The sequence below is a fragment of the Salmo salar genome, chromosome ssa17, assembly GCF_905237065.1.
Source record: "Salmo salar chromosome ssa17, Ssal_v3.1, whole genome shotgun sequence".
Lineage (NCBI taxonomy): Eukaryota > Metazoa > Chordata > Actinopteri > Salmoniformes > Salmonidae > Salmo > Salmo salar.
This window is the reverse complement of record NC_059458.1, coordinates 75,734,890-75,750,932: the sequence shown is the minus strand read 5'-3', so window position 1 is coordinate 75,750,932 and position 16,043 is coordinate 75,734,890. Positions and strand designations below refer to the sequence as shown.

The 16,043-nt window shown below is 42.3% G+C and overlaps 1 protein-coding gene across 1 annotated transcript; it reads left to right on the top strand.

Moving 5' to 3' along the window:
* Positions 1–5,120: 5,120 nt before the first annotated feature.
* Positions 5,121–9,391, top strand: LOC106576518 (zinc finger and SCAN domain-containing protein 22-like). The gene is made up of 2 exons (XM_014153734.2): positions 5,121–5,458; positions 7,732–9,391. Exons 1-2 carry the CDS (start codon positions 5,293–5,295, stop codon positions 8,931–8,933), a joined length of 1,368 nt encoding a protein of 455 aa, XP_014009209.2. The 5' UTR covers positions 5,121–5,292; the 3' UTR covers positions 8,934–9,391.
* Positions 9,392–16,043: the final 6,652 nt, after the last annotated feature.

Below are 16,043 nucleotides of genomic sequence, written 5' to 3'. Positions count from 1 at the left end.
TTCATGAATTCATCACTGCTGAAGTGAAAGCCATCCTCTCTTGGGGAATGCTGCTTTTTAGTTAGCTTTGCGACAGTATTAAAAATACATTTCGGATTGTTCTTATTTTCCTCAATTAAGTTGGAAAAATAGGATGATCGAGCAGCAGTAAGGGCTCTTCGATACTGCACGGTACTGTCTTTCCAAGCTAGTCGGAAGACTTCCAGTTTGGTGTGGCGCCATTTCCGTTCCAATTTTCTGGAAGCTTGCTTCAGAGCTCGTGTTTTTTCTGTAGACCAGGGAGCTAGTTTCTTATGACAAATGTTTTTAGGGGTGCAACTGCATCTAGGGTATTGCGCAAGGTTAAATTGAGTTCCTCAGTTAGGTGGTTAACTGATTTTTGTCCTCTGATGTCCTTGGGTAGGCAGAGGGAGTCTGGAAGGGCATCAAGGAATCTTTGGGTTGTCTGAGAATTTATAGCACGACTTTTAATGCTCCTTGGTTGGGGTCTGAGCAGATTATTTGTTGCAATTGCAAACGTAATAAAATGGTGGTCCGATAGTCCAGGATTATGAGGAAAAACATTAAGATCCACCACATTTATTCCACGGGACAAAACTAGGCCCAGAGTATGACTGTGGCAGTGAGTAGGTCCAGAGACATGTTGGACAAAACCCATTGAGTCGATGATGGCTCCGAAAGCCTTTTGGAGTGGGTCTGTGGACTTTTCCATGTGAATATTAAAGTCACCAAAAATTAGAATATTATCTGCTATGACTACAATGTCCGATAGGAATTCAGGGAACTCAGTGAGGAACGCTGTATATGGCCCAGGAGGCCTGTAAACAGTAGCTATAAAAAGTGATTGAGTAGGCTACATAGATTTCATGACTAGAAGCTCAAAAGACGAAAACGGCTTTGTTTTTTTTTGTAAATTTAAATTTGCTATCGTAAATGTTAGCAACACCTCCGCCTTTGAGGGATGCACGGGGGATATGGTCACTAGTGTAACCAGGAGGTGAGGCCTCATTTAACACAGTCAATTCATCAGGCTTAAGCCATGTTTCAATCAGACCAATCACATGAAGATTATGAAGAGTGATTAGTTCATTGACTATAACTGCCTTTGAAGTGAGGGATCTAACATTAAGTAGCCCTATTTTGAGATGTGAGGTATCATGATCTCTTTCAATAATGGCAGGAATGGAGGAGGTCTTTATACTAGTGAGATTGCTAAAGCGAACACCGCCATGTTTAGTTTGCCCAACCTAGGCCGAGGCACAGACATGGTCTCAATGGGGATAGCTGAGCTGACTACACTGACTGTGCTAGTGGCAGACTCCACTAAGCTGGCAGGCTGGCTAACAGCCTGCTGCCTGGCCTGCACACTATTTCATTGTGGAGCTAGGGGAGTTAGAGCCCTGTCTGTTCGTAGATGAGATGAGAGCACCCCTCCAGCTAAGATGGAGTCCGTCACTCCTCAACAGGCCAGGCTTGGTCCTGTTCGTGGGTGAGTCCCAGAAAGAGGGCCAATTATCTACAAATTCTATCTTTTGGGATGGACAGAAAACAGTTTTCAACCAGCGATTGAGTTGTGAGACTCTGCTGTAGAGCTCATCACTCCCCCTAACTGGGAGGAGGCCAGAGACTCTCTGCTGTAGAGCTCATCACTCCCCCTAACTGGGAGGAGGCCAGAGACTCTCTGCTGTAGAGCTCATCACTCCCCTTAACTGGGAGGAGGCCAGAGACTCTCTGCTGTAGAGCTCATCACTCCCCCTAACTGGGAGGAGGCCAGAGACTTTGCTGTAGATCTCATCACTCCCCCTAACTGGGAGGAGGCCAGAGACTCTCTGCTGTAGAGCTCATCCCTCCCCCTAACTGGGAGGAGGCCAGAGACTCTCTGCTGTAGAGCTCATCACTCCCCCTAACTGGGAGGAGGCCAGAGACTCTCTGCTGTAGAGCTCATCACTCCCCCTAACTGGGAGGAGGCCAGAGACTCTGCTGTAGAGCTCATCACTCCCCCTAACTGGGAGGAGGCCAGAGACTCTGCTGTAGAGCTCATCACTCCCCCTAACTGGGAGGAGGCCAGAGACTCTCTGCTGTAGAGCTCATCACTCCCCCTAACTGGGAGGAGGCCAGAGACTCTGCTGTAGAGCTCATCACTCCCCCTAACTGGGAGGAGGCCAGAGACTCTCTGCTGTAGAGCTCATCCCTCCCCCTAACTGGGAGGAGGCCAGAGACTCTGCTGTAGAGCTCATCACTCCCCCTAACTGGGAGGAGGCCAGAGACTCTGCTGTAGAGCTCATCCCTCCCCCTAACTGGGAGGAGGCAAGAGACAATTACTCGATGCCGACACATCTTTCTAGCTGATTTACACGCTGAAGCTATGCTGCGCTTGGTGACCTCTGACTGTTTCATCCTAACATCATTGGTGCCGACCTGGATAACAATATCTCTATACTCTCTACACTCGCCAGTTTTAGCTTTAGCCAGCACCGTCTTCAGATTAGCCTTGACGTCAGTAGCCCTGCCCCCTGGTAAACAGTGTTTGATCGTTGGATGATTCGTTTTAAGTCTAATATTGCGGGTAATGGAGTCGCCAATGACTAGGTTTTTCAATTTGTCAGAGCTAATGGTGGGAGCCGTCGGCGTCTCAGACCCCACAACGGGAGGAGTAGAGACCAGAGAAGGCTTGGCCTCTGACTTCGACTCGCTGCTTAATGTGGAGAACCGGTTGAAAGTTTCTGTCGGCTGAATAAGCGACACCGGTTGAGCATTCCTACAGCGTTTCCCTCCAGAAGTCATGAGAAAGTTGTCCGGCTGCGGGGACCGTGCGAGGGGATTTATACTAACGTTACTATCTGTACTTACTGGTGGCACAGACGCTGTTTTATCCTTTCCTACACTGAAATTACCCTTGCCTAACGATTGCGTCTGAAGCTGGGCTTGCAGCACAGCTATCCTCGCCGTAAGGCGATCGTTCTCCTGTATATTATGAGTACAACGACTGCAATTAGAAGGCATCATGTTAATGTTACTACTTAGCTTCGGCTGTTGGAAGTCCTGACGAACCATGTCCAGCAAACTCCCACACTTTACCATTGACAACTTCCCCAGTCAACTCTTATCACTGTTAAGGGATTTATATGTTTGAATGTAATGATTAAATAATTCTACCCTGAAACTTAACTATTAGGGATATGGTCTATATAGCATGTAGAATGAGTAACTAAAATCTTAAGCATATATCTAACGAGGTTGGACTGGGAAAGAGAAGAATGTGTGTCTGTGTGTTTAAGTAAACACCAAGAACTGTTAAACTGTGGTTGACCTGACCTAGCTTGAACTCTAAGGGTTTAAGATATGAGAGGAAGATCCCCTCAAGGTTTCCCTAATCTCAGAGGAATGAAACTCTCGGCTGGGTAATGATCTACAGTGTTAAGAGATCTGGGGCCTTAATGTTTGTGTGAATGTGTGTGCGTAAGTAAGGAGTGACCTATACAAATGATGTCTCTGTACAATGGACTTCAGAACGTTTTCGTGAATAAACATTCTGCCTCTTGTAAGCTGGGACTCTGTCTGTTTCATTCAACCTGAATCTCACCAATTCCGGGTTGCAGACTGAGTATTTTAATTGAAGTTAACATTGAGAACATAATTCTCTTAACAATCACAGCCATCAACCTTATCGGACTCATCGCCCCTATTCCCCCTTCCTCCCTGAACTTCAGAATCACTTTATGCTCCTCCTCACCTCCATGCCCCCCTCGCGTCTTATCTTGGGGCACTTTCTACCTCCGAACTGCCTCTAGAGTTAAAAACTGTTGCTCTCCTCAAACTTCCTTTTCTGCCTCCTCTCTACCTCCATAGACCTCTCGCTCCCCTTCAAACCCATAACGTTACTCCCTTTCTCTCCCGCTTTCTTTTTCCTCTTTCTTACTCCCTCCTTATTTGTACCACTATGCTCCATACTTGCTTCACTTTCTTCTCCATCACTATCTCCTACCATCTCTAACTCAGTCACAGCACAGCTGTGCTGAACCGCCGCCACTCCCAGTAAAGCTTGATTGTTTGTTTTTCTGCTAATTCTAACTGTTCACACAACGTCGCTTCGAAAACGCTGTTCCCAACGAGTCTTCGTTCATTGCTCTACCGCGCCCACAAACAAAACAAAGCCTCCCTTAGTTTTACTTCCTTATTGGTTTGTTCTGTTTTTGTCAGCAGGTGGCAAGACCATAAACAGATCACAGCGGCCCCATGTGGATGGGGTTTTACATCAAGTTACAGACCAATGATAACATTAGATTACTCAAATATGTAATACAAATCTCCAAACTTTTTGTTTTATTTATAGTGCTAACTTATATCAGGGATGGGCAACTGGTGACCAGGCCTTTTTAAGGCCCTCAGATCAATTTCTGTAAAAAGTTCATACATTTCCTGCAATTATACACATTTTGCCATAGGGTGAAGAGAAATGTTTGCAGTTTTTAACATATCATCTGAGTAAGACAAATTCAATGGGGGCCCGCTGTCCGGTAATTCGACCATGATTACTAAATTTAGATAGCTGGGCCCTAAACTAATTTACCAGTCTGAAAGATGTTAGCTGACATGGGCTAATTGAATGACTGTCAGTGGCTGCAATAACAAGAGAAAAACTGCTGATACACAACCACATTTCGATATTGCACCTTGTGTGTTTTACTACATTACGTTAGATATTATAACTCTCAACAATTAGTGGAGACCCCAACTGATTTAACAAAAAAAAACAACCTTTTTGCGGAAATTCATCTGAGAGCTTTCAAAATGGGTGCCGCAGGCGGGGTCACCAGTTAACCATCCCTGATATAGCGCTATAAAATAAAATGTTGGGATTTGTATTACATAATTTAATGTTAGAATGAAACAATGATGACTCTTAAACCCTTCTAGGACAATACGTGTAAAAATGAAATGCCTTTTATGGTGTCTGAAGGAGTTGACATCAATCCAGTTAGTTGCATTTTCAGAAAATATTTAAGAATTAGGGAGATCATTTGGTTAATATTAAGAAAACTATTTGTGGAAAAAACGTTTGTCCCGTCTTTCAAGAATCCTCGAGATAAATTATCATTGGTCTGTAGAGCGTAGTAAAACCCAAATTCCATGGGGGCGCTGTGATTTGATAATGGGCTCGTTACCTGCTGATAAAAACAGAACAAAAGGGAAGTAATTCTGAGAGCGAGTTTGTTTTTGTTTGTGTCCACCATTCTTTCCACGTGGATGTATACATACTAGCAGAATACCCAACATTCAGTCAACTAAACCATGTCTAAACTACAGTCGTTTCGTGTGTTTTTAAATGAGCGTTTAACCGCGGCAGCTGTGGAGATTTTCGGGGCAGTTGAAGAAACTGTAGCAGAGTACCACGAGGAGAATGATCGACTACGGAGACTGCTGCGGATCCCACCGGAGATACAACTATGTAGAATAGGTTCGTATGTGGATATTCTGATAGCTACACAGAACAAAAATATAAACGCAACATGCAAGAATTTCAAAGATTTTTGTGAGTTACAGTTCATATAAGGAAATTAGTCAATTTAAATAAATTCATTAGGCCCTAATTTATGGATTTCACATTACTGTGAATATAGATTTTTTTTTTAAAGGTAGGGGGGTGGATCAGAAAACCAGTCACTATCTGGTGTGACCACCATTTGTCTCATGCAGTGGGACATCTCCTTCACATAGAGTTGATCAGGCTGTTGATTGTGGCGTGTTGAATGTTGTCCCACTCCTCTTCAATGGCTGTGCGAAGTTTCTGGATATTGGCTGGAACTGTCCTACATGTCGATCCTGAGCGTCCCAAACATGCTCAATGGGTGACATGTCTGGTGAGTATGCAGGCTGTGGAAGAACTGGGACATTTTCAGCTTCCAGGAATTGTGTACAGATCCATGCAACATGGGGCCGTGCATTGTCATGCTGAAACAGGAGGTGATGGCAGCTCATGTATGGCATGACAAAGGGCCTCAGGATTTCATCACCGTGTCTCTGTGCATTCAAATTGCCATTGATAAAATGCAATTGTGTTTGTTGTCTGTAGCTTATGCCTGCCCATACCATAACCCCACTGCCACCTTTGTGCCCAAAACATACATTGAATTTTTTTTTAACAATTACATCTGAATATATTAAAATTATAAACTCAGCAAAAAAAGAAAAGTCCTCTCACTGTCAACTGTGTTTATTTTTAGCAAACTTAACATGTGTAAATATTTGTATGAACGTAACAAGATTCAACAACTGTCTGTTCCACAGACATGTGACTAACAGAAATTGAATAATGTGTCCCTAAACGAAGGGTGGGTCAAAATCAAAAGTAACAGTCAGTATCTGGTGTGGCCACCAGCTGCATTAAGTACTGCAGTGCATCTCTTCCTCATGGACTGCACCAGATTTGCCAGTTCTTGCTGTGAGATTGTTACCCCGCTCTTCCACCAAGGCACCTGCAAGTTCCTGGACATTTCTGGAGGGAATGGCCCTAGCCCTCACCCTCCGATCCAACAGGTCCCAGACGTGCTCAATGGGATTGAGATCCACTGACATTCCTGTCTTGCAGGAAATCACGCACAGAACGAGCAGTATGGCTGGTGGCATTGTCATGCTGGAGGGTCATGTCAGGATGAGCCTGCAGGAAGGGTACCACATGAGGGAGGAGGATGGCTTCCCTGTAACGCACAGAGTTGCGATTGCCTGCAATGACAACAAGCTCAGTCCGATGATGCTGTGACACACCGCCCCAGACCATGATGGACCCTCCACCTCCAAATCGATCCCGCTCCAGAGTACAGGCCTCGGTGTAACGCTCATTCCTTCAACGATAAACTCCAATCCGACCATCACCCCTGGTGAGAGAAAACCGCGACTCGTAAGTGAAGAGCACTTTTTGCCAGTCCTGTCTGGTCCAGCGAAGGTGGGTTTGTGCCCATAGTTTGACGTTGTTGTCGTTGATGTCTGGTGAGGACCTGCCTTACAACAGGCCTACAAGCCCTCAGTCCAGCCTCTCTCATTATATTGCGGGCAGTCTGAGCACTGATGGAGGGATTGTGCGTTCCTGATGTAACTCGGGGAGTTGTTGTTGCCATCCTGTACCTGTCCCGCAGGTGTGATGTTCAGATGTACCGATCCTGTGCAGGTGTTTTTACACGTGGTCTGCCACTGCGAGGACGATCAGCCATCTGTCCTGTCTCCCTGTAGCGCTGTCTTAGGCGTCTCACAGTACGGACATTGCAATTTATTGCCCTGGCCACCTCTGCATGCCTCCTTGCAGCATGCCTAAGGCATGTTCACATATATGAGCAAGGACCCTGGGCATCTTTCTTTTGGTGTTTTTCAGAGTCAGTAGAAAGGCCTCTTTAGTGTCCTAAGTTTTCATAACTGTGACCTTAATTGCCTACCGTCTGTAAGCTGCTAGTGTCTTAATGACCGTTCCACAGGTGCATATTCATTAATTGATTATGGTTCATTGAACAAGCATGGGAAACTGTGTTTAAACACTTTACAATTAAGATCTGTGAAGATATTCTTTTTTTGCCAAGTTTATTTTCATGATCTGATGCCATGAGCCAGCCGGCCAGGGGGAAGTGTAGTTGATTTGTTTAAAGGTCCTGAACTGTCATAATGAAAATGTACTTTTTCTCTCATGGCTAACAACCAGGAAGTTTGAAAAGATAACCTCTGCTCCTCTCTGCTTTCCTCCAGACTCCCTGCAGCTCTCTCTCTCTGTCGCTGAAGAGGAGGTTCTCCCTGAGCAGCAGCACTGTGAGCAGGAGTGGAGCCCCAGTCTGGGGCAGGAGAACCCAGAGCTTCCACAGATTAAAGAGGAACAGGAGGAACTCAGGACAAGTCAGGAGGAAGAGCAGCTTCAAGGGCTGGAGGCTGATATCAAATTCACTCCTTCCTGTGTGAAAAGTGAATGTGATCAGGAGGACCCACTTCAGCCCTTCACTTCTCCCCAAACCCAGACTGTGGAGAACAGAGAGAGTGAAACTAAACAAGTGGATCTCACACCTTTTGTTACTGTGACCCACCTTAAGGGTCTCTACATTCCCTGTGACCCTCCAGATAAACACAACGGTGCATCCAGCCAAAGCTCAGCCGTAAGCAGCGACCCAGTAGGACTTAACAGCAACCTGCCATTGGATCCCAGCTCATCATTGAATCCAAACCCATCAATGGGACAACACCGTTTTAAACCCAGCACCACGCTTAGAAAAACTCACCACTGCCGTGACTGTGGTGAAATGTTTGCTCTGAAAGTTGACCTGCAGAGGCATTTGACTCTCTCCAAGAAGAGACTCAGCGAATGCCGCTTCTGCAGAAAACGCTTCAACTCCACCTGTAAACTGAAGGCCCATGTCCGCTTCTGTCAAAGTGGAAAACTCTGCACCTGCCCTGTTTGTGGCAAGACCTTCAAACTCAAAGGAGTTCTGTCCAGGCACATAAGGATTCACACAGGGGAGAAACAATTTAAGTGTGGTGACTGTGGGAAAAGGTTCAATCGTAAGGAACACTTAACAGTGCACATGGTTACTCACACAGGAGAGAAACCATTTAGCTGTGATGCTTGTGGGAAAAGCTTCGGTCAGAAAGGGTCCCTAAAGAAGCATACACTGACTCACACAGGAGAGAAACTATTTAGCTGTGATGACTGTGGGAAAAGATTCAATCGCAAGGAACACTTAACCATACACATGGTGACTCATACAGGAGAGAAACCATTTAGCTGTGATGACTGTGGGAAAAGCTTCAGTCACAAGGGGTCCCTAAAGAAGCATACACTGACTCACACAGGAGAGAAACCATTTAGCTGTGATGACTGTGGGAAAAGATTCAATCAGAAGTCTAACTTACTGACGCATGTGAAAAAAATCCACAAGGGAGGAAAACAGGATGAAAACTGAAAGAAAGAAAATTTGGACAAAGATCTATTTAGTCAGAAGATGAAAATAAAAAGTTAGGATGTGGACAATATTCTGAGTACACGCTCATAGACACAAATAGCTGGAATTGAGTTAATGAGAGATTAGTCAGATTAACTGATGACTAAAATAGCAGTGCAGATGGCACTATTTTGTTAAGTGCAGAGATGTATTATGGGGAATAAATGTGTAGAGGACTTCTGAAATTCTACAGATGTTGTGGCGCAGCAGAAAGTTCTGCATACCCCAAATCCAGAGGTTGTGAGTTTAAATCCCAGGTTGGGTCATATTGAAAGGTCTACTGAGTGATCATGTCAAATGTAATCATATTGTCATTGATGACCTTCTTTTTTTTTTTTACACCATTTTTGCTAAACAGTGTATCACTAACCTTAACAGAATACATGGTCCCAAATAAAATACAATTGTATTGGTCACATACACGTGTTTAGCAGATGTTATTGCGGGTGTAGCGAAATGCTTGTGTTTCTAGCTCCAACAGTGCAGTAATATCTAACAATTCACAATAATACACACAAACTTTAAAGTAAAATAATGGAATTTAGGAATATATAAAGATGAGCAATGTGGCATGGACAAAAATACAGTAGAATAGAGTACATTATATACATATGAGATGAGTAAAGCAAAAATATGTAAACATTATTAAAGTAACTAGTGTTCCATTATGAAAATGGCCAGTGAATTCAAGTCTATGTATATAGGGCAGCAGCCTCTAAGGTTCAGGGTCAGGTAACCGGGTGGAAGCCGTCCAAGAGAACATTCTCAAATATGTGGGTGTAAAACACTGTTAAAAGCACTGTTTGTGTGTGGGGGTGTCTGTCCCTAGTGTTGCCAAAAGACAGAGAGCTGTGACTGGATCAGTGGTTCACCCAGTCAGGACCTTGATGGTTTGGCAACATTAACAAGGGGTGATGTGTAATACAACTAGGGTGCGCGTGCCCTGGGGGGGGGTGTTTCTTTCTGTACATCAGGCGACGTCCCCAGGAACTAGACAAAAACCTCCAGGGGACCATGACCCAACGTTCCAAGAACCTTCAGGGGACTATGACACAACATCCCAAAAAAGTCATATAAACGTCCTCGGGACCACCTAGTCAACAGCCAGTGGAATTGCGTGGCGCGAAATACAAATACCTCAAAAATGCTATAACTTCAATTTCTCAAACATATGACTATTTTACACCATTTTAAAGACAAGACTCTCGTGAATCTAACCACATTGTCTGATTTCAAAAAGGCTTTACAGCGAAAGCAAAACATTAGATTATGTCAGGAGAGTACCCTGCCAAAAATAATCACACAGCCATTTTCAAAGCAAGCATATATGTCACAAAAACCGAAACCACAGCTAAATGCAGCACTAACCTTTGATGATCTTCACCAGATGACACTCCTAGGACATTATGTTATACAATACATGCATGTTTTGTTCAATCAAGTTCATATTTATATCAAAAACCAGCTTTTTACATTAGCATGTGATGTTCAGAACTAGCATACCCACCGCAAACCTCCGGTAAATTTACTAAATTACTCATGATTGACGTTCACAAAATACATAACAATTATTTTAAGAATTATAGATACAGAACTCCTTTATGCAATCGCGGTGTCAGATTTTAAAATAGCTTTTCGGCGAAAGCACATTTTGCAATATTCTGAGTAGATAGCCCAGCCATCACAGCTAGCTAATTTGACACCCACCAAGTTTGGCCCTCACCAAACTCAGATTTACTATAAGAAAAATTGGATTACCTTTGCTGTTCTTCGTCAGAATGCACTCCCAGGACTTCTACTTCAACAACAAATGTTGTTTTGGTTCCAAATAATCCATAGTTATATTCAAATACCTCCGTTTTGTTTGTGCGTTCAGGACACTATCTGAAGGGTGACGCGCGAGTGCATTTCGTGACAAAAAAATTCAAAATATTCCATTACCGTACTTCGAAGCATGTCAAACGCTGTTTAAAATCAATTTTTGTGCTATTTTTCTCGTAAAATAGCGATAATATTCCAACCGGGCGACGTTGTATTCATTCAAAGGCTGAAAGGAAAAAATTGAGACTTCTCATGAACGCGCATCTCCAGTGTCACTGTTCCCAGCCTGACCACTCACAAAATCTCATGCTGTTCTTCGCCCAGAGACAGGAGACACGTCATTCCACTTTCTGGCGCCTTCTGAGAGCCAATGGAAGCCTTAGAAAATGTCACGTTACAGCAGAGATGCTGTATTTTCAATAGAGATGCAACAGAAGGACAAGAAATTGTCAGACAGGGCACTTCCTGTATGGAATCTTCTCAGGTTTTGGCCTGCCATATGAGTTCTGTTATACTCACAGACAGCATTCAAACAGTTTTAGAAACTTTAGAGTGTTTTCTATCCAAATGTACTAATTATATGCATATTCTCGTTCCTGGGCAATAGTAGTAACCAGTTTAAATCGGGTACGTTTTTTATCCGGCCGTGCAAATACTGCCCCCTAGCCCCAACAGGTTTTAAGCACGATGCAACGCGGAATGCCTGGATACCGCCCTTAGCCGTGGTATATTGGCCATATACCACAAACTCCCGAGGTGACTTGTTGCTATTATAAACTGGTTTCCAATGCAATAAAACCAGTTAATAGTAGTTTTTTGTCATAACCATTGTATACGGTCTGATATACCATGACTTTCAGCCAATCAGCCAATCAGCATTCAGGACTCGATTCACCCGGTTTATAATGTCTGATATACCACAGCTTTCAGCCAATCACTATCCAGGACCTAAACTACCCGGTTTATAAGATACTATATACCAATGTAGGATTTCAGTACAACTGCTAAGGCCTCAAGTTCTTAAAGAATTAATGTGCATCATTCATTACAATGACAATTGAACAGGCAAAGAGGTCTGCTTAGATAACCTATGCAGAAAAATATACATATTGACGTAATGATTATGACTCTGTCATGACGTTGGCCTGTTGGGGAATTTTATGACCCACATAAATACCTTTCCCCTTTTCTCTCTCTCTACTTTATAGAGTTGACTCTTGTAAAGCCTTTGTAACATAGAGAGTCTGGTAACATCGAAAGGTGGGAAATGGAACCATATTTTGGTAATCCAACCAGTTGAAAATATGCGTTGGTACTTAATGAATATGATCTCAGATCAGTTGTTGTCTGAGACATTATTACTAACGACAGGATGACATAAACTGTATCTTGGAAAGTCGACACATTCTAGTTATCAGATTCACATGGAATTGTTGTGCAATTTAAATGTTTAAATATGAAACTATTTGTGAAAAGATGAAATGTAATTTTAGCTTCTTAAATGAGAGAACGGTTTGTCATAGAGAAACTCTGCTCACTCAGAGGCCCCGCCCAAGTGAACAGACATTGGTTGTAAACTATGAAACACGCCCTTCTTTCACCACTATATAAACCCGTTGATGAAAATTCCACTTTCTGTTCTGAGGACGAGAGGACGGCGGTCCCCACGTTAAAAGAACAAGATCTCCAACAGAACTAAGCCAACCTCAGCGTGAGCTCTGATTGAACGACAAGAACCTAACGAAATTAGCATCGAATTTCAACGTGAAGATGACGATCCACACGCCGAAAGGATGAATTACGACTATACCAGCCAGAATATAACATGAGCTTAAAGTATGGCAACTTGGTATGAACTTTGAACTCTTATTCACTATAGAAGTGATACCTCCTAGCCGTTGCGTTAGCAACAGCAGCTGTAAACGTGGGCTAGGAGAGGACGGACAGAGTATCCATTCTACCACGCTCCAGTTCACCACTAGACATTCTTCAGAGGACAAGAGATCCATGCTGGACAACCCGGCCTTCTATCTACGACCAATCTACTGAAGCGCAGCTCAGAGTAAATATTTATTGCATTTTCCTTTTTCAATTGGGCGGTTATTTAGAATGCATAAGATGCTGTATTTATGATAGCATAGTTGCCTACGGCTCGATAGAGACACAAAATCTTTTTGTTCCTCAGTCTACCCGCTCTTTCATTCAAAACCCAACCCCCTTTCTTTGTGGAACCAGCCGTCATATCTGTGACATATGACATAATTTGTAATCAATGTATGATCCATTCTGTGTAGATGTAATTCTGTGTGATTATTTAGGTATTTTGTAAATAAATAATTAAACCAAATTTTGTATTGCTGATTCAACTTGTTAGCCAGGGTTCGTGAAGATAACCAAGAATTTACAACTTTCAGATGAGACTGAATAAGGCGACGATTAAATATTGACTGCTATTGAGGTAAAAGATTACCAAGTCTTTAAGAGTTTATTCGGAAGATAACAGCTCTATAAACATTCTTTCGTGGTGCCCCGACTTTCTAGTTAATTACATTTACATGATTAGCTTAATCAGGTAATATTAATTACAGAGAAATTATTTTATAGAATAGCATGTCATATCACTTAATCCGGCATAGCCAAAGACACGTCAACTCTTGCTTGCAGGAAAAAGCAGTTTCAGGTGTTTGAAACACGCTACATTCTCTGAACCACGCCCCGTCGAACCTCACGTACTGCGTGCCCCCTCTAAAATAATGGGTGCATGATGCCCCTGACTCTTACCAATTACTCAACACATTAAAACACACACACTGTATTACAGCCAAACAGGACCATGCTAAACTGAACCAGACATGCCTGACCTGGACTGGACTGACCATGGGAATGAGGGAAGATGTTATAGATGTTGTGTACTGTGGGGTCAGAGGTGACTGTAAATCAGGATTAGGTTCACAACACCAGGAGAGTCAAAGTAAACAGGTGTGTGTTATCCATATTGACCATAATTGTCAAGGTATGCGTGAAGGGCTGTTCGAAGTCAAGCGCAGGAGAGCAGATAGTTGGTAGTAATACGGAGCCTTTTATTTGGCGAACCAAAAGCACACGGCACAAACGAACACGAAATACAAAATACGGGTTGAACATAACCCAGCGCAACCAGCCTAATGTACGCATACATGAACACAGAATAAACAATACCACACAAAGACATGGGGGAAACAGAGGGTTAAATACACAACACATAATGAGGAAAATGAGAACCAGGTGTGTGGGAAAACGAGACAAAACAAATGGAAAATGAAAAATGGATCGGCAATGTCTAGAAGACCGGCGACGTCGACCACCGAACACCGCCCGAACAAGGAGAGGCATCGACTTCGGCAGAAGTCGTGCCAACAATGTGGAGGAGTGGGACTTTAACTATATGCATTAGTCTACTACAATAGAAAGAGGTGTAGACTGGGTATCTGCTTAAATGTTCCCAAAAGGAGGACATCTTTCATTCTATACATACAGGCTTCTAGACTAATGAATGTTGAGTAAATAAAACTAAACACATGTTTGCTCCTCAGTGTCCCTCTGATTAAGAGGTGTCTGCATGACATCCTACTACAGCAAAAGGAAATCGGCTAGCTGGCCAATGAGGTGGATCTATTACACTAACAAGGATCCTTCCAGTAGGCTAATAATAATAAATGTTAACTGAAAAAGTATAATATGTAGATCCTTGCAATAATCCTGTCTGACTTTAAATAATATTTTTCTGAAAATAAATTGTATCTGGAGATTCAGAATTGTCTAAAATTAATAAATGAATCAGGAATGAGCAAGGACCCCTTCTTCATCTCCTCATTACATGTAGTGCAACAAGACCAGTGTGTTATGTTATAAACTTTTGATAGATTTAACCAAACAATATTGAAATCACCAAAGTGGTTTATGGTTGTGACCATAAACTCCATCTCCCTGAGAGGATATTATATTTGGTTTAAACATGTTGAAGCAACTGAGGAAAAAGAAAATTGCTACTTTGCATACCACTTGAATGAAGAATCAACATTTTTGTCAACTCTGTAAAACATCAGATTTTGTCTGACGTCAACTCTGTCAGAGTGCTGAAAGATCTGTTTTTATTCTTGATTTTCAAATGAAGATTTTTCTGTATTTTACAAATATTTGTAGGGACTTATTTTTTGTGGCACAAATAAGTCTGCTTTTAGTATTTGTTGTCAACTTAAGATAGATTTTTTTGTTGGTCAATATTGAGAAAATGTATTTGAATCACTGTTCTGAAACAAATGCTTAAACTATTGATGTATTTTGGGGTGCTAGATCTAAGGCAGTGGAGGCTGCTGAGGGGAGGATGGCTCATAATAATGTCTGGAATGGAGTCAATGGAGTGGTATCAACCACATGGAAACACATCTTTGTGTTTGATGCCATTCTGTTGACTCCATTGTAGCCATTTTTATAAGCCGTCCTCCCCTCAGCAGCCTCCACTGATCTAATGGATAATGTTAACTTTTATAAATGTTGTTTTAAGTTCTGAATCTAGAAAGACATTCCAAAATCCGGTAATTTGATCATGATTACTAAGTTTGGATAGCTGGCCGTTAAACTAATTTACCAGTCTAAAAAAATATTAGCTGACGTGAGATAATTGAGTGATTGTCAGTGGCTGACATATCAAGAGAAAACTGCTGATGCAGAACCAAATATCGATATTGCACCTTGTGTATTTTACTACATTACATTAGATATTATAACTCTCAACAATTAGTGGAGACCCCAACTAATTTTTTTTTAATGATTTAACTTCTTACGGAAATTTATCTGAGGGCCTTCAAAGGGCGGGGTCACCAGTTAACCATCCCTGATATAGCGCTATAAAATAAAACCAAAAGTTTGGAGATTTGTATTACTTATTTGAATAATTTAATGTTAGAATGAAACAATCAAGGCCTTTAAACACTTGCTGACAATAAATGTAAAAATGAAATGCCCTTTATTGTGTCTAATGAGGTTGCCATAAATGTAGTTGGTTGCATTTTCAGAAATAAATGTAAGAATTAGGAGGTTATTTGGTCCATCAAAATGTATATTTGAAATGTTTTATATGAAGAAAAATACTTGTGTGAAGAAAGTAGAGTTTGTCCCGTCTTTCAAGAATCCCTGAGCTTCAGTATCTATTCCCAGTATCATTGGTCTGTAGCGTGTAGTAAAACCCCATCACCATGGGGACGCTGTGAT